This window comes from Dama dama, chromosome 20 (genome assembly GCF_033118175.1).
Source record: "Dama dama isolate Ldn47 chromosome 20, ASM3311817v1, whole genome shotgun sequence".
Classification (NCBI taxonomy): Eukaryota; Metazoa; Chordata; class Mammalia; order Artiodactyla; family Cervidae; genus Dama; species Dama dama.
Genome location: NC_083700.1, coordinates 15,283,266 through 15,311,215, shown reverse-complemented (window position 1 = coordinate 15,311,215; position 27,950 = coordinate 15,283,266). Strand labels below are relative to the sequence as shown.

At 48.1% G+C, this 27,950-nt stretch overlaps 1 protein-coding gene across 12 annotated transcripts in view; it reads right to left on the bottom strand.

Moving 5' to 3' along the window:
• ARHGEF11 (Rho guanine nucleotide exchange factor 11) overlaps positions 1 to 27,950 on the bottom strand; it is a 107,969-nt gene that overhangs the window by 14,456 nt on the left and 65,563 nt on the right. For 5 of the 12 annotated variants that reach the window (XM_061120510.1, XM_061120503.1, XM_061120514.1 and 2 more), the window contains 17 exons: positions 27,349 to 27,527; positions 26,439 to 26,510; positions 21,107 to 21,226; positions 19,191 to 19,236; positions 18,549 to 18,625; positions 17,251 to 17,388; positions 13,857 to 13,931; positions 13,571 to 13,672; positions 12,399 to 12,497; positions 11,185 to 11,227; positions 9,999 to 10,095; positions 9,730 to 9,852; positions 7,017 to 7,040; positions 5,858 to 6,002; positions 5,449 to 5,548; positions 4,659 to 4,688; positions 1,593 to 1,719 (listed from right to left, as the gene is read on the bottom strand). In XM_061120510.1, coding sequence (XP_060976493.1) covers positions 1,593 to 1,719; positions 4,659 to 4,688; positions 5,449 to 5,548; positions 5,858 to 6,002; positions 7,017 to 7,040; positions 9,730 to 9,852; positions 9,999 to 10,095; positions 11,185 to 11,227; positions 12,399 to 12,497; positions 13,571 to 13,672; positions 13,857 to 13,931; positions 17,251 to 17,388; positions 18,549 to 18,625; positions 19,191 to 19,236; positions 21,107 to 21,226; positions 26,439 to 26,510; positions 27,349 to 27,527 — 1,597 coding nt within the window. The remainder of the gene's footprint in view (positions 1 to 1,592; positions 1,720 to 4,658; positions 4,689 to 5,448; positions 5,549 to 5,857; positions 6,003 to 7,016; positions 7,041 to 9,729; positions 9,853 to 9,998; positions 10,096 to 11,184; positions 11,228 to 12,398; positions 12,498 to 13,570; positions 13,673 to 13,856; positions 13,932 to 17,250; positions 17,389 to 18,548; positions 18,626 to 19,190; positions 19,237 to 21,106; positions 21,227 to 26,438; positions 26,511 to 27,348; positions 27,528 to 27,950) is intronic. The other 7 variants (XM_061120504.1, XM_061120505.1, XM_061120513.1 and 4 more) reach the window with 7 other exon arrangements.

Genomic DNA, 27,950 nt, shown 5'->3' with positions numbered 1-27,950 from the left:
AACCCTTCTCTAGCCAAAAGTTCCTAGGTTACTGCTGTCTAGAATTGGGGGCTTCTTATACCTGTTAGTTTCTACAAAAACCTCTGTCACACTATGCTGCCGATGTCATTTCTTCCAAGACTGTCGGTGAATTTATAATCGTCAAATCCAAACGCTTCTGCTAAGAGTGGATTTAGAATCCTCACGAATGTCTCAGGGCAAATTTACCTAACAACTTTAAGAATACGTTTACCAATGGTCTCAAATATTTCCTCAAAGTGCTGACAATATACCTTATAATTGTATATTTGATACATCTATAAGATCACACCTACCTCAGCAATCATATAGTTTGTATTAATTTACTCAATAATATTAGAACTCAACCTCTGTTGTTGTTTTGTTGTTTAGTTGCTAAGTTCTGTCCGACTCTTTGCAACCCCATGGACTGTAGCCCGCCAGGCCCCTCTGTCCAGGCAACTTCCCCAGGGAGGAATACTGGAGGGGGTTGCCGATTCTTTCTCCAGGAGATCTCAGCCTCTGACCCCCGCACAAATCTAACCTTTATCTTGCCTAAATCTTTGTTAACTCTCACTATGGCAAAACCTTTTAACATATATTAAGCTTATAAAGGTTTAGTATAAACAGAACAGAGTAACCCTGCACACAAGCAGGAATTCTGATAACTAGCTATTTCAGGGGTAAAATGAATGGTTTGATTGTGCAGGCTGACTCATGCCTTTGGGCCTGTGTATAGTCCAGCTCAGCAGTGTACACAAGAACTAGTTTTGTACACACAGACCACATTGATTATATCTCAGGTGTGACTTAAGGAAGGTGCAAGGATGTTTCTGACTACAGGCAGTTTTTACTTTAAGTGCTGGCTGTAGAATGTGAGCCCTAACTTGATGGTTGTCACGTCATAGTCAAGAGCAAGTGCAAGAGTACGTGTCAGTGCCAGAGAAGGGTTCTGCTTAGAACCCGGCCAAAGATGGAGAACGTGCGCAGTACCACAGCCTCCGCTCCCCTTGTTCTTCTAGAAGAACAGTTCATTTTGAATCAATGGCCTTTGTATCTCTTTGGTGAGGTGGACATCTGATGCCCATTATGCTAACTGCTTTTATAGCACCCAACAGAACCTCATCTTTAGCTCTCTTCTTCATGGGCAACCAAAGACTGTCTTAACCCAACTTCCTTATTTTCCAAGATTTCCCTTCACCAGCCCCCTCTACCCCCTACCCCCAACCTGGACTCTTCTCTAGCTGTGTCATTTAGGGTTTCCTTGACTAGTTGCTTTATAACACAATCTAGTTCATTCTTAGTGTGGAGGCCGCTGAGTGGCCAGGGAGTGAATCCAAAGGAATTTTAAAGGCACATGATTCCTGCTGGAAGGTCAGGGGCCCTGCTCTCTCGCCTGCTTACCTGACCACCAGCACACAGTACGTCTTCTTCTGAAGACACCCAGGCAGGAAGGTTGGGGGAAAGGGAGAGAGCGCTACAGCAGGAACCTTACAATATTGTGGGGGGTGAAGTAGCTGGCACCGAGCCCTGCTCTGACCCTGCCAGCGCTCCCCTCTCTGGGCAGCCAGCAGGCCCCATCCAGCCACTGTTACCTGTTGCTCTCCAGCAGGTCCTCGGGAAAGCTTCCTGTTGAGAGGCGCTGGGTCCCTGGTTCCGGGGCATCGTACTGCTGGTTGTTCTCAAAGTGCTGAATGATGTTCCTCACGTTGCCGGGTTTGACTGGAAACAGAAGGATAATGAAAGATACTCTGCTTTCGGTTCAGGGACGACTCCTCAGGGCCCTCGCTCCCCTTGAGCCCAGAAGACAGTGATGAATAAGCATGGGTGAGAACAGCATGGGGCTGAGGGCCAGGAGACATGGTTTGAGCTCTGGCTCTTCCACTGTGGGGTGTAGCACGCACAGTCCCCCCACCTTTCTGGGGCTACTCTTTCTTCAGGTGCAAAATGAGTGGCTTTGGAAATACATTTGTGCTGGATATTTCTTTTGGTTTGCACATTCTTTATTACAATGACTCCCATGCTTAAGGATTGTTTCTAGGTTTCTCCCAAGAGCCATATACAAGCTTAAAAATAGCCAGGAAGACCAAAAATATATCTACCTGTAATTTGGCCAGGTTGCCAAATTATACCAAGCACTTTTCAAATTTATACTACTTTTAGAGTTCACTATTCTGTTTTTCCTTGACTTGCCTTCCTGTTCTTTCTGCCTCCACCCCTGCCTCTTCATCTCCATCATTAAAGAATCAGACACCTCATTACCAGTGGTGGGTGGGGAGTGGGCCTTAGAAGGACAGATGTCACTCTCTGGCATTCAAAGCTAAGACAAAAGAGAGCTGTCTCTGTTCCAAGTAGAGAGGGCAGGTAAGAGTAAAAAGGCATAGGCGATACCACATGGAGACCCGGGAGAAGCAAGCTCAGGCTTGGGGCTCAGTGGTTCCCATCTTCAAAGAGGATTAGCTAAGCTCCAGGTCCAGGCTGTCAGAACAAGAGATGGGCTAAAGATGCTACTCTGCCTGGACCAACAGAAAGGATAAGTGGGATGCAGAAGACAAGACAAATATCCCTGGGTGCCAGACCCTGATCCTATCTGTACTAACCAGAGACTCTGCCATCAACATAGACAAATTTATAAATCTCCCCGTGAATCTAAACCTGAGATTTGTAAGAAAATTTCCAAGCCAGAAGAAACAGAAAAACATTTAACTGGGCTCTTCAAAGCTCACCATTCCACATCCTTTATACAGGTAATGCTTTTCTAAAACTGCAAAATAGGTGGCTGTGTATATGTGGTAGGAGCCGAGGCTGTTACCATCACTCTCATTTTAGAGATTTAGAGTCAGAGCTGCCTGTCCCAGATCGAATGTGCATCTGGGCCCTGGGGCAACTGCAGGAGCCAGGGGCAGCTGTGCAGCCATAGCCCGGAGCATCCCTGGCTGGAGGATGATGCAGAAGCCTGGGAATGTCCTAGAACACAGCAACTCTGGGCAGAGCCCATTGTTCCCCCTCCCCTGGGCCACTTGGAAAAGGCCCAGTTCTGGGGATATAGTTACACCCTAGCTTACACCCCAGACAAGGAACAGGTGTGGCCCTGAGATTTGGTATAACTGAATAACCCAGAGTAACAGGGGAAAAAACACATAGAAAGGAACGCATTTTTTAAAAGAGCAAAGTTTTTACCAGCAGCCTTTGCTCTCCTTCCTCCATTCTCTGAATAACAATGAAACAAAGTAAAAGTGAATTATATGTCACTAACAATCAGATACGTTAACTAAACCAAGCTAATAGCTGGTGATCATAAATGGCAAGGTTCTCAGTAAATGAGGTTTTCTAGCTTTGGTGGGTGTTTGGTTTTAGATGCGCATACAGATTTGTCTGATGTCTTGGGAACTTGAGAACATCAAATCAAATCATGAGATGACAATAGAAAGATGTGACTCAAAGAGATGGTGAATACCCAGCATCCTTATCCTGCTCCTGGGATCAGCAACTCTGCCCTGGGTGTTCCTGGCCCCTCTCAGGCTGACTCAAAGCAAGCAGCTGGGGCAGGTCTTAGGCATGCTGCTTACCTCATGCCCACCTCAAGGAGGGTGGATGGGAGGAAGTACGTGCTAAGAAATAAAAGTCTGGGTTTCAAGGCCATTCTTTCATTTTTTCCATTGTTTTACAGACTCCCCCCTCCCCCGTCCCAATAATTCTTTATTTTTATTGTTTAAAACGTAACAAGGCTAGGGATTTAACTTTAAAAATAACTTTGAAAATCATTATTTTAAATTGTCATTTATTTATATAAAGTGAATTATAGCAATTTATTAAAACTTCTGATTGCATCTCACTGCTCTCTCCCCCTCTGATTTACTATAGAACCTAGAAAATATTAATCACTTAATTAATTCTAAGCATATGGACTTCACGGATGGGAAAGGAACCTGTACAGCTCCAGGTTCTAAGTTTCTTTGGGTTAATGCCAATTATAAATGTATTTATTTTTAAAAATACACAGATTTTAGAAGATATTAGGTCCTCCAATATACATACATTAAGGTCATTCTTTTTAAATGCTGCAGTGACACTGGCAAGGTTTTAAGAGTCAGAAGAGATGCAAGTGCTGCAAAGAAGGGCTTAAGCAAAGGAGATGACAAATTAAAATACCTCAAGGCAAACCTGCTGAAGACCCATTATTAGCTAAAAAGCAAACAAACAAAAAACCCCACGTAGCATTAAAAAAATGAGGATTTTATTACATCAGTTGAAAACAAAGACCTGAGGAGCTTGTGCAGGACATTTCAGTGTGTGAGAGTTTCCCTCATTTACAGAGTCCTGGACTTTGCAGCTGCATCCACACAGAGGGGACAGAACGAGAAAGGCCTTGGGTCGTGGAACATCTCGGAGGCCCTAGAAGCTGGCTTCTGCCAGCACCCGAGGAGGAGCTGTGCCTGGGGGGCAGCGGCCCGGCCCCTCCCACCCTGCATCGGGCAGTAGACTCCTGTGCCCAGGGGAGCTTCAGCAGCATGGAGGGGCACATGAGAGCAATGGAGGGAGGAAAGGGAGGAAGGATGGGCAGAATGGGAGATGAAGGAGAGGGGGAGGGCAGATAGGACTTGGAAAATGTAAACTCAATGCTAATGAAAGGGAAAACCCAAATAAAATGGTCCTTTTACCTTCCACAGGGGACAAGGGAATATAAAATGCTAAAAGAAAACAAACAAAAACAAAAGCAAACCATGAAAAATCAAATTAATGTTTCAAGAGTCAAAATAAAAATTACATCAAGCTGGGAAAATGAAAGGTAGTGGCAAAAATCAGGACTGATCCAGGAGAGTCCCCTCCTCCCCACCTCCCTCAGGCAGCGATTTCAGGAAAGGCAGGAGGCCTGCACCACGGTCCTTCCCAGATTTCCAAGACTAACATGGGGATCTTAAGATAGTAACTGGGAGCGCCAGCAGCAACGTCTAGACAAACGACACACAGCTGGGAAACCCATGGAGGTCTGGGTTTCTGATGGCATGGGGGGAGCCTCTGGGTCCCCAACCTGCCCCCTTTTCACTCAGTTCAGCTTAACAGTCATTGAAACCCTCCATCAAGGGCCTATGATTGCTCCCAACACACAGGCCCTCAGGAGGACAGACAAGTCCATGGGTGAAGATGAAAGAGGCCCTGACTATCAACAGGGCAGCTTTCCAAGGGGGGTGGGGGACACTCCTCTGCATGGCTGCTCGGTATCTCTGAGCTCCTAGACCCAGGCACTGGCACGACCTCTGTGGCTCTGAAGCAGTTCCCTGCACCTCAGGAGCCCGTGCTGGGTGTGGCAAGGAGGCAGGAGCGCCAAGAGGAAGCTGACCTTGGAGTTCGGGCCTCTGGCTCCCAGAAGCACAGGAAGGCCCCCTGCCAACATACTGGCCTTGAAGGGCCGGAGGCCCCTGCCCAAGGCTTTGCTCCCCGAATACTCACTGCTCTGGGAAGAGGTTTTGGGCTTCCCGATGTACTTGAGAATGGGGTTTCGTTTCTTGTCCTCCAAGGCATCCTTGTCTTTCTTGGAATTGCTGCTCTGCTGAGACAAGAAACACTAGGGTTTGTAGAAGGCCTTGGGAGCCAGACTGGGTCACTGATCACCTGGCCACTTCCCTTAAGACTGGCTCTAAACAAGCAGCTGGTGGAGGACTCATGCTTGTACCCTAACTAGCACATTTGCTTCTGGCCAGGGACTGGAGGGAGGGAGACAGAGATCTAGTCTGGTGATTCTCAATGACTCTGTGTCCAAAGGCAGCAGGACGAGCCAGGCAACCGGAGAGGGCTCTCCCGGCTGCCTCAGTGCAGGGATCTCGCCAAGAGATGCTCCTGTCTGGGGGAGCTCTGTCACCTTCTTGGTTTTTGGGAAGAAGGGTAGCCACTTGTCTTTGTCAGGAGCAGACTGGGCCTTTTCAGCCGTGTTGAGGGGTCGTGTTTCTCGAAGACGGATGCCCGCATGGCTCATGTAGGTATTGAGGGCGAAGCCCATGGGGCCACTGTAAGAGAGGAACAGGCGGTGAATCGGAAGCAGGTGGAAGGGCTGGGACTCTGCAGGCAGGCTGTGTGTGAGGGTGGGGTGGCGGTGGTGTTTTGACTTGCATGACTCCCAGAAGAAGTCAGAATTCTTTTCCTATGCAGAACTCTTCCTGACCAAGGGAGAGTGGGCAAGTGGAAGGACGCATCAGTTCATCAAAACAAAAGCAAATAAGCCACAGGCATGCCTGGAGGAGGGTGGAAGCCCACAGCTGAGGTCCTCAGGCACATACTTGGGGCTGGGATGGCAGAAGGATGGGAAGAAAAGCCACCTGGCCCCGGCAAGTGCGGTAAACGGCCTTTGCCACCACCCACCCCAAGTACAAGGAGGAAAGGATAGAAAGGATCTGTCAAGTTGCTTCCAACTGCCAGAAATGAAACTGTCCAGAGTTCCGTGTTTAAAAATGTATCTGTCTCTCAATGCACTGGAGAGATTAACCACTTTGTGGATTCAATGAAGCAAATGTTTCAGCCCTGGCTTTCCTCCTCTCTGAAACAGACTTCTATCCCCATCTTCTCTCCCTTATGAAGTGTGTGTATGCTCAAGGAATGCACACTCATTCTAACACTGGCTGCTGAGAAACAAAGGCTGCAAGGGAAAAAAAGTGTCCGCGGAGTAAGTGTGTTGTATCCCAGCTCCTCTCTGTAGGTACTGCTAACTCAGGCTGATCCTGTCACCGCTCCCTCTCTCGGCGGTTTATGAGAAAGAAGTGGGGAGGCAGAGCCAGGGCTGATGCGGGTGGAAAAGAGGAGGCCAGGAATGGGCGTGATGGCAGCCTGGTGTCCTCACACTGAGGAGCAGTCCCACGTTCCCGGCAGCCAGGCCTGGACCTTGTGACCCCCTGTGTTATGTTACACAGACACGTGGGAACTAAGCTCTGACGCTAGGGAGTCCCCTGTGCTTGGCAGAGATGCACCACCCAGTACAGTAGCTCAGCCCCACTCCTTCCACCTCGAAACCATACAGACTCACTCACCTCCTGTCTTCCTCGTATTTGGACCTGGAACAAAAGAGAGAACAAATGACTCAGACCGCAAAGGCAGAGGCTCGTCTGCCTGTGCAAGACGGGAGGAGGGTAAGTCCTTTTCTAGAGGAAGGGAGGGTGTCTGGGAGGGGAGCAGGGTGATGAAAGGTCAGACTCAGACCCCTGTTCTCAGCTCTGGAGCCAGCTTAGGGCTCAGGAGGCGAGGGTTCTCACTCCTCTGAGGGACTCAGTTAGCAGAGTGACGATGATGGTATCCTTCTGGCTAAAAGGAAGGGGGACTGTGGCAAACACAGCCTCTTGCTTGGTGTCTGTTTCAGCCTCTGCAGCTATTATGGAGGAAGAGGCTCCTCTCTGCGTCCACCTAGGACTAAATGAGAAGGGCTGGGCTGGCACTGAGGCAAAAGGAAAGAAAGTGAGGGAGCAGAGATAATACCTTGAAACTTGATTCACAGGAACCCATTTAAAAGAGATAAATGACAACAGCAACTAGTATCTGTGTGCTCACTATGGGCCAGGCACTATTCTAAGCTATTTACATGTATAATATTTATACTCAAAATAACCCATGAGTCAGTATTATATATCCATTTAATGAGGCAAAGGCTTAGTTCTTTTAAATAGAAGCCACTGTAAGTAGGGTACCTGTGCTGTCAGTAATAATTTCATACAATTCTGTGGTGCTGACGATCTCAGAACAGGCTGGGCTATGTTTTGCCTCCACCCCTGTGTCATTGGGGTGACAACCATCATCTGGCTGTTGTTAGGGAAACTAAGGCCCAGAAAGACTCAGGCTGAGGGTCATAGGGTAGTTTTCAGACTGTGCCCGCCCCGTGGGACTTCATCTAGTCTCATCTCCAACCCGGACCTCTTGTCAAATGCCAGGTTCATACACTCAGCTGCCTATTCAAATCTCCAGTCTGATGCCTAAAAAGACGTGAGATTTCTGACACTTGCAAAACTGAGCCCCCAACTTTCTACCACTAAACTGTCCCCCATACAGCTGTCCCTAACTCGACTGATGACACGTTTCTCCTTTTAGTCGTTTAGGTAAGAACTATGGAGTCGTCCCTGGTTTTTCTTTCTCTCACATGCTATGCATCATTTTCTAGGAAATTTCTCCTGTTGGTTCTACTGTCAAAACATACTTGGAGCTGACCTCTTTCTACAGCCTCCATCACCAAGGCTCTGGCCTGAGCCCTACTGTGTGAGCTACGGTAACTGACTTCCCTGTTTGGAACCCCACCATGCTCTCCCACCGCCCTCCACCCACACTCGAGTCTCAACTCCAGTGGCTCCTTGTTCACTGACAGAAAAACCAGAGGATACAACAGTTCCCAGGCTCTGCGAGGCTGCACCTCCAGTTACCTCTGACGTCAGCACTGAGTTTCTCAATCTGCTCTGGTCACACTCACCTCCTACTGTTCCCCAAACATGCCCTGGCTGTTCCCTCTGCCTGGGATGCTCATCCCCCAAGACGTTTCCAAGGATGATGTCCCCCTTTTCTTCAGTCGCCTAAATGTAACTTCCTGGATAAGGCTTTATTTGAAATCGTAACCCACTGGCTTAGGTGCTCCTGACCTCCCTCAGCCTGCACTAGGTACAGTTTACTTATTTATTAGACACTGCATTATCTTCCCACAATAGCATAGCTCCAGAAGCACTGCTGTTTGTTTACTAACGTATCCCAGGAGCCTAGAACAGTGCTTAGCACCAGTGGGGACTCCATGAATATTTGCTGAACTGAAATATCAGCAGAGATCATCTAACCCAACTTTTGTCATTTGAGATGAGACCTGGTGGCTCAGATGGTAAGGAATCTGTCTGCAATGCAGGAGACTGAGATTTGATCCCTGGGTTGGGAAGATCCCCTGGAGAAGGGCATGGCTACCCACTCTGGTATTCTTGCCTGGAGAATACCCATGCACAGCGGATCCTGGAGTCCATGGAGTCTCAAAGAGTAGGACTCAACTGAATGACTAGAACTTTCAAGGTAGATGAAATGGCTTGATCAAGGCCATACAACTACTCAGAATTCCCTGACGGTCCAGTTGTTAAGATTCAGCACCTCCACTGTAGGGGCCACAGGTGAGATCTCTGATCCAGGAATGAAGACCCTGCATGCCCGTGGTATGACCAAAACAAAACAAGCCACACAGCTACTGACTGGAGAAGCAGTAGCGGGGTGAAAATCTATGTCTACGCCTGGGAACGTCCTCACAAAGTCATTCCAGGAGCCTGGGACATGTTCAGAAAACAGGACGGGAAAGAGACAACCACAGCAGGTGTTCCAGAAGTGCCTAAGTTCAGTTAGCTCAGTACTCTGGTGTACTCAGCTAAGAATGGTTCAATTTCCCATGAGCCATCTGCCTCCTGAAGGAACTTCATCCCCTGGAGAATCACAGCTTAGCTCTCAACACTCAGCGCCAGATATGACCGTTGAGCAAGAAGGGAGAACTGTCAGGGAGAGGCTCCGAAGGGAGCAGAAAGCTCCCTGCATTCCTGGAGCCTGTGGTTTGTCACGACCACTGGATTACTGTCAGAAGCCCCAGCCTGGGACATGAAGCAGGGGTGTGGGACTCTCCCCATCTTCCAGGGGAAGACGGGTCAGGCAAGAAGTGGAAGAGGGGGAGAGGCTGGGAAACAGACCCATGAACCACATCAATCTGTGCAGCGTGTCTTGGGGTGGGAGTGTGCTGAGACTCACAGGATGTCTCCTAGGGCAGCCAGCTGCTTCTCGGCCACCTGGCGCTCACGGAGAGGGTCCCCATCCAGCTCCAGTAGGTCGTTTTCACCGTACAGGCTGCCTAGCCCCAGGGTGCGCTTTGTTCTGAGCCAGACAGAGAGAGAGAAACAAATGTATACCAACGCCCAACACTGGACAGGGAGTGAGGCGCATACACACATCAGGGGAAAGAAAACGGGCGGGGGGGGGGGGGCGGGCAGGGAGGGAGCAGGAGGGTGGGCGCCGGACACCTGTAGTCGTGGATCTGCTCCTGGATCTCCGGCATGGCTGCCTCCTGAGCCTCACAGAGAGCCGCACGCACATCCTCACTGCTTCGCAGGCGCAGGTCTGTGGTGGGGCAGAGGGAAGATGGCAAGGGGAGCGAGTGTTGGGGAGGATGAGGTTACATCGGCTCAGGACCTCCAAGTCTCTTAGCTCCCTGTGGTCCTGAGGGCAAGCTGGTGTCTGTCCCCCTGTTAACTATGGCAAGTGAGGCCTGGACCTACCAGGTCTCTCCTCAACTCAGGACTGGAATCCTGATGTCCAAGCCTCAAGGACAAAAGCATTTTCAGGGTGTTCCACACTCATTAAGTGGGGAAACATTAAAGCTCCTCTCTGGATGTGTCCAGACGCTGTGCTCTGACATCTAGCGCAAACCTCTAAGAGGCTCAGTCTTCCCCCATGGCCCCAGGCCCAGCTAGCAAAGATGAAAAAGGCAAGGATGCCCCAAGTCCGCACCAGAGACTGGACAGTGCCTTTCCTGTCCCTACATCTGCCCTCTGCCTGTGCCCACAAGCTTCCTGTCATCTGGGCCTGAAAAGTGCCTCTTTTGGAGGGCAGCTTCCAACTCCTACCCTCTAGAAAGCTCCTGGGATTCGCCTCTCAGACTGACATCCTCGCCACAGGTATCCCTCAGCTCTTCTACTCAGACTTGAGTGAGGAGGGAGCAGAGCAACCACCCCGTGCACTGGCTCCTCACTGTGTTACTGAAGGAACTCAAACACAGCAAATCAAAAGAACAAAAACACTCCAGAGACTCTGACTCTGCAGGTGGGGTGGAGTGAGGCCCTGGTTTCTGTGTTTTTAAGAAAGAATTCCCCAAGGGATCCTGATGAGTGACCAGGTCTAGTAATCCAATTTCCTCTTGGCACAGTTGAGCCAACTGAGGCCCAGAGAGGTCACGTGGAAGGCTGGGAGAAAAGACCTTGGTCTCCTGATCAAGCCGTGACTCCCCATGACAAGTTCCCAGGCAGGGTGTGTCCTCTATTTGCGCTTGTCCATGGACTACTGCGAGGAGGAACTGTCCCTATTTCCCCCTATCTGAGAACAGCTGCCCAAGGCAGGGACTGTGTGTGTCCCCTCCTTTCCCCGCCCCCCATCCTGAGGGGGCACAAGACGGACCCAAAAGGACACGAACTGACCAAGGAGCCAACTTACCAATTTCTGCCTGTAACATTTCTGGGACCTTCACTCTCAGAGGCTGAAAGAAGGAGGGGGCAGAAGTGGTGAGGTCCACATACACCTGAGCGGAGCGGGGAGGTGCCATGCAGGGGCGGGGGGCCCCGGAACATCACCTGCACCCCACCCGCCCTGCACGACCACGCCCTCCACTCCCCTCCCGCCCACTGAATTCCAGGTTAGCGATTTGAGAAGTGGACTCCAAGGTGGCAAGGCAAGCTAGGGCCATAGTCTGAGGGCGGCACCTGAAAGTTCCCACTCTTATCTCAGGGACATCAGGGTGCGTGGAATGGAAAGGTCCGAGAAAGTGACCTGGGACTAGTTTAGCCGCGACGGAGAACTCTTTATGAGGCGATCTGACAGTCCCCCGTTTCTTTCACTCCCAAAGGAGAGCTGGCCTCTGTTACCAAGTCTTCCCATGAGCACGCTGCCTGCCTCTGCTCTACCAGGCCTGACAACTCTATCCTCAGGCGGTTCCCTAACAACCGACAGAGAACAACTGGCAGCTCTAACCTCCTTACTCAAAACCCGCTGAAGGGGACAAAAATAAAAATCTTGAGGAAAAACAGTTTATTTCCCAATCTCATTAGTCCTAGTAGCTTACTGCCAGATGAACAAAGTCATTTTGGAATTACTTTAGTTGATCAGATTAGAAAGTCCAAGATGGGAATTACCCTCTGCAGGCCAGGGTACTGCCACCAGGTAACCCCGACACATCCTTGGGAGCTATGTCCACAGGCAGAGTGCTCATCCGCCCCAGACACTCTGGGGTCCCCTCCCTCTGAACCCTGCCTTTGGGTAGTAAGAGAAAGTCAGGCTGAGCTTCAGAAATCTGGGCTCGCCTCTTGGCTCACTGATTTCTATCATCTGATGTCTTCATCCCAGGGATGAGCAAGGCAAGGAGAGTTGAAGGAAACCAGGGCACTGATCCAGAGGAGATCAATTAGGACACAGTGCAAGTTCTTGTCTCCTCTAAACATTTCAGAGAGGCAGTGTGTGTTCTATCTTGCCAGATGTGGAACAAAAGAGGTACAAGAGGCAATCAAACTTTAGAGACCAGAGCTAGGAGAACCCAGGAATCCTCTTTAAGAACCTGTCTAAATTTGGCCTGAATGTTTTGCTTAGTCTTTCCTCTGCCTCTGAGGGTTCGAAACAATATAGTAAAACTGTAATCCAATTTATGACTGCCTTACCGCATTTTTCTCTAGGAAAATATTCCAGATGTCTTTCCCCAAGCTTCGGGAATCCTTGGGGTTTGTTTGCTGATAAACTTCTGCACACAAGTAAAAAAGCTAGGAGAGAGAAAATGGGTTAGAGTGGTGATTCTCAGCCCGGAGTCTTTTTGCCCTCCAGGAGACACCTAGTAATGTCTGGTGGCATTTTTGACTGTTACATCTGATACTGGCATCTATTGGGTGGGGTACAGTGATGCAGCTAAGATCCTGCAATGCACACCCCAGCACCCCAAAAGGTCAGTGGTGATGAGGTTGAGAAGCCCTGGCTCAAAGTGTTTCAGAAACCTGTGGTTGATCAACCCCAGTCCTTGGTATGCACACGCCACCCCCCCCCGCCCCAACACGATCAGTCCCCAATTCTGACTCCTCTCCACACGTGACATTCTGTCTCGTACTTGTTCATCTGATGTTTTTAAGGGCCTGTGTTTCTCTTTGTGTTGTACCTCATCTTCATTCAGGAATGCTCCTGAGATACCAGCGCTCGGGACATACACATGGGTGTTCACGGAACACCTGCTGAGCAGACAGATGCTGACTCTGGCTTCTAACAGAGATAGCCCCGGAAAGGAAAGACAGCAGTGCATGCCAAGGGCAAGAAGCTTATCCTGGAGAACACGACAGCAGTCTCTCTCCTTCCTCTCCCTTCCTTTATGAGCAGCTGAGCAGAATGACAGAAACTGGGAAGGCTGCTGGCTCAAAGCACTGTCACCGGGAACCCTGATCTCCACCTTTCATGATCGATCCTCTTTGTCATCACCTTCAGACTGACGACATTTTATCACCTTGCCTGAATGCCAAGCTTTCTTATGGCAACACTGTGTATTTACAAGGGCTGCTCTTTAAACCCCTCACGATTCATCTGTATCCACCTTCATTCCAAAAACCCAGAAAGACCATCCAAGCAGATTCAGAATGACAGCTTTCTTAGTCTAGCCCTTCCTCCTCCCCCGTGTGCTATCGATACAGCCAGCAGCAAGAATCCGTTTCACCTAGGTTGCACCTTCTTTTCTATTTTGTTTGTCTTCGTGATGCCTGATCATGTCCGTGGACCTGACTGACCATATCTAGAGCACAGGGCCAGAGGCCAAGCACAAGCAGGCATTCACCTGAGACAGACACTTGCAACTTACCAGGGGACTGGGGTCCGCCTGAGAGAAGATGTACCGTAGAAAAACCCCCAGGTGGGCTGGCCGTGACTTAAGTTTCTCAAAGTCCTGGAATATGATGTCGCTCTGGAAGGCAGAAGCACGGACAGGGCTGGGGGCAGAGGGAGGGCACCGCCTGCGCCAGCTCAGCTCCTGGGGTCCCTGCCTGGTAAGCGTGCTCCCTCCCCGATGCTCCCTCCCGGCTGGTGCCAGTCCAGAGCAGCGGGTATGACAGAGAATGATGAAAGGAGAACAATCAGGAAACTGTTACCTCGTTGTTGAAATAACCCGGGTCATAATCTTCCTCTGGGCCAATAATTAAAGGTTTTGGGCTCTGATCTGCACCCTGGGGGAGAGAGTCAAGTTGCAGGCGTGAGAGGGCAGAGGACAGGAATCTGGCCTCCGCGGTGGAGTCTGCTCAGGGCCAGCACAGTGCTGACAAGGAGAGCCACACGGGGCTGCTCCACACTGGCACCTCACCAACCCCCCCAAACCTCAGAGGGCAGAATCAATGACTTTCACTTGCAGGAAGGCAACTGTTCCTGGGTGGGGCAGGGCAGACTCAGAGCAGCCTGGTCACATGACGTATGAAGATGGGAAGTGAGAGAAAGTGCTCACTTCCTGTTTGTGAAAGATCTGAGGAGGGAGTGTCAGCCTGCAAAGAATGAACCCGGTGCTCCCGCTGGACCGGTGGGCTGGGGGCTTTGCTGTTCTCCTCAGCAGCGCCCCCCACCCCAAACACACAGCCTCCAAACCCAGCGCCTTCCACACGCTCCTCCACAGTTACCGGGTGCCCGCCGCCTCTGCCGGAGGAGAGCCCTGTGGTCCCTCTCCGCCTCCCTGAGTGAAAGGGGATGGAGCTGATCCTTTTCCAACACCACTGCCATCATTTCCCCGGCCGGTTCAATAACCTGTGGTAAACCCCCACATCCTGTCTAAATCGCAAGCTTCTCAGCATGGGTTTTCTAGCCTCCCCTCTGGCACTACCAATTAGGTCTATGAGAGATTTCACACTGTGCACACTTCTCACATGCTTCACTTTAGGCTTTCTCCTAAAGGTGACTTGAGCTCTCAAAACTCTCCTCCCAACTATACTTTTCACTCAGTTTATTCCCCCTCATATTCAGTGATTCCCCAGCGAGGGCTGTGTTCTGGAACCCGTCTAGAGTAGGCAATTCTCACGCCTCCTTTTTCTCAGGTCTAAGATACCTTCCTATTCCACCTTCTTGAGGGACTTCTCCTGACAGTTTCTCGCCAATACTCCTCACTCATTTTTGTCCTCCTGGGTATTTACAGACTCTGCCCTCAGAATGACTGAGTATAGAACACGAGAGACTCAGGATACACCTAGAGATCAGAGTCTAGCACCCAATTATAATGGCATGTTTGAAGGTGCAGACTCAGGCCTCATGTGCTGGACCTGTATTCCTCAGACACACCCTGAGTATTCTCCTCTCCCCGATACTCACTCCCCTGAGGTCCAGGGGGTGACCAGGGGGTGCTGGATGACCACTTCTGGCTCTACTTGGCTCTCCAGTGAAATCTGAAAGCAGTAGTTTTTTGCGTGTTTGGGGGAAGGATTTATTTTTTTTTTAAGTCTTTACAAACCTTACAGTTTTTCTGATTGCAAAAGCAGAATGTTTACCATGTGTGCATGCATGCTGAGTTGTTTCAGCCGTGTCCGACTCTTTGCAACCCTATGGACCACAGCCCGCCAGGCTCCTCTGTCCATGGGATTCTCCAGGCAAGAATACTGGAGAGGGTTGCCATGCCCTCTTCCGGGGGATCTTCCTGAACCAGGGATGGAACCTGTGTCTCCTATGTCTCCTGCATTGGCAGGTGGGTTCTTTACCACTAGTGCCACCTGGGGTTTCTATGGCAGCGGTACTCAGGTTGTGTGAAAACTGCTGGGGATTTGATGTAAGACCTTGTCAGCCTCTTCCAAGGAAAGCAGGGGCTGAGTAGCTCATCCTGAACCCACTTAGAGGGTAGCTCTGTGTGTGTGTGTGTGCTCTGTTGCTCATTCATGTCTGACTCTGTGACCCCATGGATTATAACCTGCCAGGCTCCTCTGTCCATGGGATTCTCCAGGCAAGAATACTGGAGTGAACTGCCATTTCCTAAGAAAATCAAATACTGCAGAATTATATAACAAAGTTTGAATTCCCTATGATTCTACCCCCAAGCTGCTGGCAGTTTCATGGATGGTATAGGTTTGCACCTGTGTTCTTACTAACATAAATTGTTATTAAGAAACTGGAAATATACTATATGTGCTCTTATCACTGAAAAATAACAATTTAAATAGTTTTCCAAGTTGAAACAAGCTCAAAGAAGGAGGAAAAGGACTCTGAGACCAATTATTCCACACCTGCTCCTAGCAGCCACCTAAAGTAAATTAAGAACAGGATGTGCGCCTGACCTCCTTGCCTTGGCCCTGCAGTACTGCTAAGTGGGGGTGGGGTGTGCAGAAGTGGGAGAAGTCATCAGAGTGTCCAGGACAGGAGGCAGTTCTGCACTGGGGCTCAGGACACCAAATTCTAGTCCGATGCTGCCAACAGCAGGCTGAGTCTAGATGGTCCCTCAGCCTTTCTCTGTCTCAGTTTCTCACTGAATAGAGATTCTCATGCCTGTCTCCTTTTCTGGTGGTGACAATTAAACGAGAATTTTTTTTCCTAAAGGAAATAGCACAGCACCTGATGCACTAAGCATTTTAACACATATGCAATCCACTTCCCTGCTTTTCCCCCCTCCAAGACCTGAAAGTAACTAAACTCTATTCTCCATGGAGAACTAGAGCATCAAATGGTGTATGATGTTTGTTTTAACATAAGGTAATGGCAGATTTCCTTTAAAAATAAACTGAAGTTTTAAAAAGTTAGCATAGAGAAAAATATTAAGTAACATTATACAGCTAGTATGAGGATATGGAAAAAAATTATGGTGGTAGCAGATGAATTTTAAGAACCTTTACGGAATTTTAAGAGGCTTTATAAAACTCAGAGTTTTCTTGCCAGTGTCTTTAACAGGGAATGACTAAGCTTCTGCCTGAACAGTGACATCCAATTCCCTGGCTCTCAAGTCAGACCATTCCATTGTCTTACAGCGCAGATTCTTTGCAAGCTTTTTGTATGGAGCCAAAACCTGTCTCCCTGAAATCTCCCTCTGGACCTACTACCCCTGAAAGTAGTAGCTTTCAAGTCATGTTTTGCAGAATCTTAGGGCTCCAGAGAAGAACTCCTAAGGTCGGGGGGCCAAAGTGGGGTGGTTGATTAGGAAAAGTTCCAGGTAGTGAGCTTTAATGTGTTTTCTATGTTAGGGGGCCAAATAATAAGATTGTGTTCAAGAAAGGAACTTTGCTCAAGAAACAGAAGGTTGAAAATTACTATTCTGGAGAAACACTGAACAAATCTATTTCCTATTCTATACAGACATTAAAATAAAGAGCAGCAATCTGCTCCTTGGACATCACTTCCCCACAGATGTATTCACTGACTCTTCACCCAACAACTCAAGACAGCCGTTCTCCCGTGTATGTATTTATACCATGTTCTTCCTTCACTACCTCTAAACAGGGCTCAGTCTGATAGTCCAAGGCCACGTGGGGGGAGCCCAGTACTACAAACAGGGAAAGGAGAAAGCCCGGAGTGGCTCTGGTCACCCACCTGGTCACTGCTGGGGGGGGCTGGTGCATCTGAGCCCTGCCGCCGGTGGCGCTGCGCCAGCCGGGCCATGGTCACGGGGGAGGTCCGAGGACTGTCCGGCCCAGGGTCTGACAGGACCGAGTTCCGATTCACCAAGGACTAGAGGAACAGAGAACTCTGTGAGGCAGAAACTCGCCCAGAAGACCCTCAGGGCTCTGCTCATCAGCTAATAAAAATTTAGTGCTTACTCTGTGCCTGGCATTATACTAGCCCTTGGTTGTGTATTACATCATTTAATGCTTACAACAGCCCTCTGAGGTAGAAGCTATTATTCCTCCCACTTCTCGCACAAAGAAACTTAGACTTGGAGAGGCTCCAGGACCTGCTGAAGATCGGATAGTTAGCAACACCGTATTCCCCAGGCAGCCTCACCCCACTGCCCACCAGGCCCCACTGCTTCCAGACGTGGAGCTCACAGGAGTACATCTACTGTGGATTCTTTAGGACCCTCCTCGCCCTTGGTGTCTTTCCAACATACTGAGCCTTCCACATACATTCATCATATTCCCACAAAGGGGCAGGAGCAGTAAAGAAATAAAATTCCAACCCTTATTTAAAATCAGGTTGTAAACATGTTTTCAATTACTTACTTATTTCATTAAGCTGGCTAAGTAAATATTTTGATAACACTGCTATTACTTCTTCTATTCACTCTAATTTTTATATTCCCAGTTCATATCTGCAATTAATATATGCAGACTGAGAACACCTAGAAGACCACCTTTGAGGCCAAAGCCTGAAGCTCTTCTGACCACTCCAGAGAAGACGAGCTGTTCAAGTAAAAGATCTATGACTAAGACAGAGAAGCCACCACTTCCGATTAGGCCGGGTTCGCTGTATTACTCTAAGATGATGCTATCTGCAGCCAGGTGCAGATGTGTTTTTGGTTCAGTCACTGTTGTACAGAATTTCTGTCTCTGTTCTCTTACACTGAAACAAGGCTTGCTATGATTAATGTGACAGCCTCTCTCTCCACCCGACTCTATATAACAGATATGACTATGATAAAATAGAAGCCAGATTTGATGATCTTGCATGTAGGATGCATTCCCCACCCCCGCACCGCCACCCCTCCCCGCTTTTTCTTTAGAACTCAGAACAGAATGACTAAAACCCTTGGAACTAGAACTACAGCAGAGGGCCCAGATGACAGGCTATAGGCCTCGGTGCATGTGGTGAGCAGAGAACCTACCGATGTCCAGAGAAGGGACACTGAATGCATGGTTTTAAACGGGGCTGCCCCCGGCCTTGGCACTCACCTCGCTGAGGGAAGGAAAGCGTTCTGTGCCGGAGTCCAAGCCACTATCCCCTTCCTGGGAATCCAGAGAGAGTCGGCCTGGGAAGGAAAGTTTACACGGTGAGGAAGGAGCTGTGGCCTGGGGGAGAGAAGGGCCTTTATTCTGGAAACCTGTGCCCAGGGCAGGGGGGCGAAGCTGCCACCGGCCTGTCTTTCCCAGTTTCCCTCTAGCTTTCCTGAGACTTTAGACACCTAGCTTTCACCTATCCGCACACCTGTGCCCAGGCTGTGTCACCTTCTAGAGTAATCCTCCATAGCTCTACCTCCCAACAAGTCCTAGCCCTCAGCTCATCCCTACCCTCTTCTGGTTCCCATCCATTTCTTCTTATGACAGCATCTCTTGAGCTCCGAGCTGCCAGGTGCTGGCAGGCATGCTGTTGTCTGGACCACCATCATTCTAGCATCTCCTCGGCACTTATCTATCCAGGGCTGTTGGTTGTACATTCGTTTCCCTGTCACTTAGACTGCTTTCTCTTATTACTCTATTTCTTGGAGGCAGGGACTGTATTTCCCCCCCTGAATGTGCTCCAAAGGGAGGGGACGATAGTTAAGAAATGTGAACCAGAAATGTGCCAGAGCAAAAAGGGATGCTGAGGGGACTCACCTTCTGACGATCTCTGGCTGGTGTCACCATATACTGGAAGTATGTCCTAAAAAGAAGAGAGGTCTGGAGGGAGGGCAAATGCTGTGAACCTCTCCCCCTACTGTTTTCCTCCAATCAACCCTTCCCTCAGTCTCAGCAGACGACATCTGCTTACAGTTAGTGGCCTCTTCTTCACTGCCTTACAAATGCCCAGTTAGAAGAGCTATTGCTTCATGTGTACAATTTAAGGAGAATGGTGACCCCTAATGGTGAAAAGGGAGCTTTACTAGTGGTAAAATTCTAAAAACTTACTTGATTTCTCACCCTGGACCTCAAAGCATCTACTGCCTCAGTTGGGCTCATCACTGAAAGAACTTCCGAACCATCAAGGAGTATGAAAAGCTCCCGCAGATGCAAAGCTCTGCCTCTAAACATCTTTGAAGACTGACAGGCATTGGCCTGGGGCTGACGAGCCACTGTGGAGGGAACAATGTTGCTGATGCTTTACTGTTTATGAAGCACTCTTGTCTACATCTCATTTAGTTTTTGTTTTTTTTAATAACTCGGAGGCAGGTATGGTACTCCCATGTTATAAATGAGCAAACAGAAGCCCAGAGACCTTAAGCAACTTGCCCAAGCTACACAGCAGGCAAACTATAAAGCAAGGGTTGACGCTCAGACCCCCAGATTCCAAGCTGAGCGTTTCAGACTCATCACTTACACAGCACAATGAGCACAAAGGCAGTGGCAGCAGCAGACAGACACTAGCCCCGTGCTGAGGGCACCCTTTAATTCTGACAGCAACACCATCAGGCAGATCTGCCGTATCTCCATTTCATAAATGAGGACACCAAGGCTCCCAGGGATTCTTATTTTTATTTTTTAAGGCCTTTACTGAATTTGTTACAGTACTGCTTCTGTTTCATGTTTTGGGGCATCTGGGATTCTAACTCCCTGACCTGGGGTTGAACCTGTGCCCTCCCTGCATTGGGAGGTGAACTCTTAACCACTGGACTGTCAGGGAAGTCCCCTTCCAGGGAATCACTGAGTCACTTGCCCAAGAGTCTTAAAGCTGGTGAGCCCTATAGCTGAGAGGTGAATCCAGATGGTCTGAATCCTAAACCTGAGCTTCTATCAACCATGTGATACTGAGAAATTCTTCAGAAAGTAAAAGTTTAAATCTGTTTGGCTTGTGTTTCCCAGACTTTTTTGATCTGGATGGTCTGAAAAAGAAAGTAGATAATCCTCAAATAATTTCTATTGATTTTGGCAAATATTGTTCTTGGAGATCTTAAAGTGTCTGGAGAGTTACCTCCTATTTGCCCAAAGAATGAAGGCCTGATGGACAGAACCAGGGCACTAATGAAGCGTCAAGTCCCTGACTAGGGCAGATAAGGAGGCGTCTCCTCCCGAGGATTTCCTGCAGTGTGGTTAGCTGCTGCTACAGATCCCTCTCAACTGCCTGGGGTCCCTTTACTTAGGCTGACCTTTAAAAGTGCTTGCGTTACTTTGAGAAGACCTATTACTGGAGGGCGAGGTGACAGGAAAAGCTACCGGATGAATAATGAGTAAAATTAGTGTTGGAATATACCTCAGCTATGAGGCAACTACCCAGCAGGGGATGGATAATCAGCAAGTTAAAGCTGACAGTCTGATTTACTGCATATTTCTTTCCATTTCCATTGCAACTATAAGCTGCTGGAGGGCAAGAAACAGGCCATCCCTTTCCATGGGGTCCCAAGTGTCAGGACAGTGGCCAGTCTCCGCGGTGCTAAATGAAGACCCGCCGACCTCTGTTTCTTTGTGAAACACTAGCACGCACTGGTTCCGCCCCGGGTCCTGTGTGACCCGGGAAGCCTCTGTCCTAGCCTTCTCCTTCACACTCCCCTCCGGCCACCTGCACGAGCCGTTCTAGAGCTAAGCCTACCATCACTCACCACTAAGCCACCAGTCTCCTGCTGGATCTTCAGCTGTAACTGAGTGACTCGCCGCCGGGCGCCTTCGATCTGCTCTTCCAGCAGGCTGGCGGGGTTCCGGCTATACACCTCACAGATACGCTGGGGGCGCGGTGGGCGGGGGCGAGGGGGACAAGGAGGGAAAAGGCAGAGGAGCGGTTAGTAGAGAACGGACGACTCACGGGGGAGAGCAGGCAGTTACCCCAAAACAAAGGGGAGAGAAAGGAGATCTCTGCCTCGGAGGAGCTGTGTGCCATCCCGGAGGAGGCCACGTGGAGAGAAAGGGAACACAGGGGGCAACGACAGCAGGGAAGACGGGACACAGAGGCCGGGCCTGACCTGACCTGGCCTTAAGGCCTACGTGCTAAGTGAGGTCTTCCTTGACCGCAGCTCAAGACTCAGATATTTAAGTGACCGGCCAGACAGCACACACAGAAAACGCTAAGGAGGAAACATACAGCGAGAACCATGGGAGTTGAGACAAAGAAGCTTGGACCGAGGAAGCCAGCACCCCCGTCCCCCAGCCCTGTAGCTGGGAACCACTGACACTCATCTAGCATCCTTTTAGCACACAGCTTGGGCTCTGCAGTCAGGGAGGCCTGCCTCTGAACACTGGCACCTCTACTTACTAGCTGTGTAGACGTGGGCAAGTTTGACTACGTCCTCATAGATCAAATGGAGATGTGGTACCTGCCTCTGGGGATGGATGTAGGCTATGAATGAGATTATGTATGTAAAGTGCTGAGCAGAAGGTCTGGTGCGTAACTACTTGACTGAATGCACAGCAGCTAGTATTATTTTACTACAATAGGAAATGCTCAATGAAGCTGGTGGGTTAAATAGTTACATAGACATTGGGTGCACATTTTCTCCAAGCTCATCTGGAACCTCCCTGTGACCCCTCATACTTGCTGTTTCATCTTCTCCATGCCTCTCAAGCCCTCAGCCCTCCTCTTAGTCTCTGCAGATACTATCATCTGGTAAATGTTCCCAACTTCACTCCATTTCAAAGCATCCGCAGCTACCCTTACCCTCTGCCTTAGAAGAGAAACTCTGTCTAAATCCTGTACAAGGGTAGTGCCTCCAACAGCCTCAGGGCTCCTCTTAGGCATCATTTACATATCCTCAAAGTTTCCTTATTCCAATGGCTCCTTCCCTTCATCCTATAAAAAGGCTCAAGTTTCCTGTCCTAAAACAAAACATACTACTACACCAAAACCTTCTCCATCAACTCTGATTAGTCTTCAAGCCACTGCCTCATTCTTTTCTCCCTCCTTTTACAGCCAACATGCTTCCAAACAGGAGTCTCTCTGTAGAGCCCAGGCTTCTTAGTCTTCTAGTCACTCACCAATAGACACAGTTTAGTTCCTCCCATCACCATGCTCTTCTGAAATCCAGTGATTTCTTCCTAGTCCTCATCTCTCCAGAGCTCTGTAAATACCCACCTCCTCAAAATGCTGTCCTCCTCTGACTTCTCATCTTGACACTGACTTGGGTCACACCCCTCCCCCAGCTGTAGATTTACCCCTGCCTCCTCTCTTAAATCTAGGTGAGCCTTCAGCTCTGCAAGCATCGACAGAGCTGACACACGCCAGGCCCCGTTCCAGCTGCGCTGGAGGAATATGCCAACGTAGGCATGGTCCCGGCCCTCAGGAACTCAGGCCAATAGAGGAGGACAAGCAAATGATTAAAACACAATACAGCAGCGACTGTTTACAGGTTGATGCAGTGTGCCACAGAAGCACAGAAGCTCTGGAATTCCACCCTCAGCTCTCTCTTCTCTGTCCTTGGTGATATCATCTAGTCCCAAATTTCAACTGCCACCTGTATGCTGAGGATACCCGGATCTCTATCAACATTTCAAAATCCAATCTTTTCTTCTGAGGCTCATCCTTGTTATCTCCATGTGCCTGGAGGGTGGTCTTTTTACCTGAACCTCCCATGGCTGCTTTAAACTCAGTACAGCCAAAGCCGACCGCCATTTCTTTCCCCTAACCCTTCTCTCCTCTGTCTCACTCCGTCAATGGTGTCACCCTCTATCCAAGCACCCAAACTTGGGGCTATCTTTTCTTCCTTCTCCTTTACTTCTCCCTTCTAGTTGATACACTTCTCATGTACTGTAACAGCCTCCGAGAAGGTTTCCTTATGTGTCAATCCACTTATTACACTTTTCTAAAGAACACAGATTTGAGGATATGATCACTCCCCTACTCAAATCCTTGGATCAATTCCCATTGCTTTCAGAATAAACTTCAAGCTCATCATGTTACTGAAGGCCCAAAGCACTTTCCAGAGTGAAACAGACTGAGCGCAACTGAAATGTCGTCTCATGAACCTTCTCTGATCATTGTGTAATTAATTATTCCTTCTTTTTATAATTTAAATAATTTAAAAATTATTATTGACATATAATTCACATAAACTCACCATTTTAAAGTATATAATCCAGTGATTTTTACTATATGCACAGAGCTGTACAAACATCTCCACTAATTCCAGAACGCTTCCTTCAACCCTACAAGAAAGCAGTCACTCCCAATTTCTCCCTTCCTCCATCTCCTGGCAACCACTGATTTATTTTCTGTTTTTATGGATTTACCTCTTCTGGATTTGCACATAAACGGAATCATACAATATGTGGCCTTTGGTGTCTGGCTTCTCTCACCTGGTACGTTTTCAGGATTCTTCCATATCAAAGCATGCATTAGTCCCTCACTCTTTTATATGGCTGAATAATATCCCATTTTATGGAGAGAACATATTTTGTTCATCTACACATCAGTTAATGAGAATCTGGGTGGTTTCCACCTTCTGGCTATTATGCAATTAATAAATGCTATTATGAATGTTCACATAAGAGGTTCTATGCTTTGAACTCTCTTGGGTATATACTTAGGTTCGTGGAGTTGACAGATCATATTTCTGTGTTTAACATTTTGAAGAATTGCCAAACTGGCTGCACCGTTTTACATTTTCGCATCAACGGTGGGAGTAGAGCAGGACAGTGAATATGTAGACAAAATGTAAACAAACATTTCAAAAAAAAAAAATTTCTCCAATTTCTCCACATTTTCACCAACGACTGTTATTTTGGCTCTGGCCATCCAAGTGGGTGTGCAGTGGTATCTCAAAGTATTGGCTGGCCTCTTTCTAATGACTAGTGATACTGAGCATCTTTTCACGTATTTACTGGCCATTTGTATGTCTTCTTTATTGGACTGTCTATTCAAATCCTTAGCTAACTTTTAAACTGGGTTGATTTTTAAGTATCTATTACATATTCAGGTACTAGACCTATATGTTCATGGCAAATAGATGGGGAAACAGTGGAAACAGTGGCTGACTATTCTTTTGGGCTCTAAAATCACTGCAGATGATGACTGCAGCCATGAAATTAAAAGACGCTTACCCCTTGGAAGGGAAGTTATGACCAACCTAGACAGCATATTTAAAAGCAGAGACATTACTTTGCCAACAAAGGTCCATCTAGTCAAGGCTATGGTTTTTCCAGTGGTCATGTATGGATGTGAGAGTTGGACTATAAAGAAAGCTGAGCACAGAAGAATTGATGCTTTTGAACTGTGGTGTTGGAGAAGCCTCTTGAGAGTCCCTTGGACTGCAAGGAGACCCAACCAGTCCATCCTAAAGGAGATCAGTCCTGAGCGTTCACTGGAAGGACTAATGCTGAAGCTGAAACTCCCAACACTTTGGCCACCTGATGCAAAGAACTGGCTCATTGAAAAGACCCTGATGCTGGGAAAGATTAAGGCGGGAGAAGGGGACAACAGAGGATGAGATGGTTGGATGGCATCACTGACTCAATGGACGTGAATTTGGGTAAACTCCAGGATTTGGTGATGGACAGGGAGGCCCGGCGTGCTGCAGTCCATGGGGCCGCAAAGAGTTGGACACAATTGAGCGACTGAACTGAAATGAACTGTGATCTATATGAACTGCAAATATTCTCTCCTATTCTGTGGTTGTTGTTTTACTTTAGTGTCCTTTGACGCACAAAAGCTTTCAATTTTGATGAAGTCTAATTTATCTTCTCAGTTTTTTTTTTTTTTTTGGTTATTTACGCTTTTGGTGTCACAGCTAAGAAAGCACTGTCTAGTCCAAGTGGTTTATCAAGGAATAAACACCCATGTTTTCTACCAAGAGTTTCATAGTTCTTAAAAATAGTTTTCACTCTTAAGTCTTTGATCCATTTTGACTTAAATTTTATTACTGTGTTTAAATTTATTTACTGTGTGAAGTAAGAATCCAAACTCATTCTTTGCACAGATATCCTGTTGTCCCAGAACCATTTGTTGAAAAGACTATTCTTTCTTCACTGAACTATCTTGACACTTTTTCAAAAACCAACTGACCACAGATGGATGGGTTAATCTCTGGACTCTGAATTCTATTTCACTGATTTACAGGTCTATCCTTATACCAGTACCACACTATCTTGATTACTCTATGACATGTGTCAAAATATCAGTATCAGCACTTATTATACTGCAATGCAATTCTTCCTTCATTCATCCATTGATATTCTACTAGATTATAAACTCCTTAAAGGAAAGGTTCATCTCTCACTTAACTTTATAGCCATTCTAACCTTTGTCCCTAGCACTGGTCCCCACCTCCACTGCAGCACACACAGTATCTGGCACACAGCAGGAACTTAATGTTTGTTAAGTAAATGAGTATATTTTCATGTCTTGGTGCCTGGGAGCTATGCTGTCCATTCTCAGCATTCTCTTCCCCATCTCTTTTGCTTATTGAGGCCCTACGCTTCAAGGCCCAGCTGAAACACAATCTTCTCAGTGAAGTTTCCCTCACATCTCCCATTATTAATTAATAACAATAATCTGCTCTCTTCCTTGTCCCTCCCACTCTTTTTCCTACTGTAATATGAATTTTCCCCATGATATTGTAAACATGTTGAGGGCAAGAACTATCTAATCTTTTAGGAATTAAACAATGCTTTACATACAGTGGGCATAACAGAACTGAAATGAAGGGGCCAGGAGCTCGCTGTAAGCCACAGCTATTATCGGAATCCGGTCATTTCCTTCCAGCCAGATTAAACTTCTTGTTCTCCCTGCACATCATTGCCCAGGCCTGGAAGTCTCTCTGCATCAAATTCTGCTTTAACAAATTCCACTGGCCTATGACAATTCTTTAGAGGTCCTGAGGTTTGACATTAAGGTTTTCCTGTGATAGTGTATGGCCTGCAAATTAAGTTGTACACTTTGGTAGATTGCTTTGATAAAGTATTATTTCATGAAGGCAATGGCCAGTCTACCCTCAGCAGTGACCTTACCTGTAGCTCTTTTTCCTCCTGTCTCAGCATATTCCTAAGGATCTGGGTGGCATGTTTTTGAAATTCGGGATCCTAAGAGTGGAAAACATGATAGGAGTGAGAGTTGGGGACCAAATCAATAGCTTTCTTCTCCTCTACCAGATGATTCCTAGGCAAAGGAAGCTATGACGGGATAGCCTGGGCTGTAAGAATGTTTTGTATAACACTATCTCACTGGAATTCAATAAACATAAAATCTTATTTTGATTTCACTCCTAACTTCCTAGAAACCCTGACTGTAATCACATCTGGTATCAAATTGCTCTCTAAAGTCTTCCAGGACTTGCTGGTCAGTCTTCCTTCCAATCAGAAAATCCTGCTCCCTATTACTTTCTGCCTCTAGTCCTTTTAAACTCCTTACACAGGTTATATTGGTCCTTGGGTTCTCCCCCTACTAGTCTTGCTCTTTCCTGATTCTCCCCTATAGACTGAGCTCCATATTTCATTCCTCCAGGCCATCTTTTTCCCCAGGAAGCCTCTCCTTTACTCCTTGACTTATTCCACACCTTTGCAACAGTGACTGTTAACAGTCTTTACAGACTCCTCTGACCATGCCTGGAGGTGTGCACCCTCGCCCCGATGGAGAGGAACATTCTCAAAGGGCCTCCTTAGAGTCCTGCACGCACATAGGAAACACACTGCATGCTGCTGCCTGATAAACCGCATATGCACTTACATGGAAAGAGGACACTAAGGCATGAAATGCCCTTTTAATGCAGTTCTCATTTTGTTCCACTTTTTGATGGCCTTCATATAGTTCTTTTTCTTGTCTCTTCCTACTGGCATGCCATTCGATTTAACCTGCTTCCATTCCAATGGGCAGCTCTTCAAAGGGACACCAGAATGAGGAGAGGAGCAGGAGGACGGTTACCTGCAGAGGTCTGGGTCCTGTGATGCGCTGTGGAGGTGGCAGAGGTGGAGGAGGTGGTGGTGGGGGGATCACCGGGGTGACTCGGGGAGCTCCTGCTGGGGCTGGGTCCTGCTGGGGTCCACAGACACCAACGGATGAGGGCGAAGAGCCCAGGAGGGTGAGAGCAACATAGGCACCAGCTGGAGGAAGACAAACAGAGGGCTGCTCAAGTGGTCCTGTTTGCAACAGCAGACACCCAGGTACAGAGCAGGGAGTTCTCCCTTCTCCTTCCATTAAGCTTATAATTCTATAGGTAAAGTTCTCCTCGCTTTTAATGCCCCACCTGTTCTCTAGTTCCCGTCCTTCCATCCTGCATCAGCACAGGCTCCTTTCCTTCTCTTTCCTCAGGCAGAGACCTCAACCAAAACCCCACCCACCACTACTTGGGAGCTGCCCACTCAGTCCCTTGTTTCCCAGGACTGGGAGAGGGGAGTGAGTGGTATTTGAGTGAGACTTGGTCTTAGTAGAACATGATGAAAAGGCAGTGCAAAGATGGGTAGAAAAATAAACATGTCGGATGAGAGATTAATAGCGTCTCCCCCTGAAAGGACAGTAGGGAACCA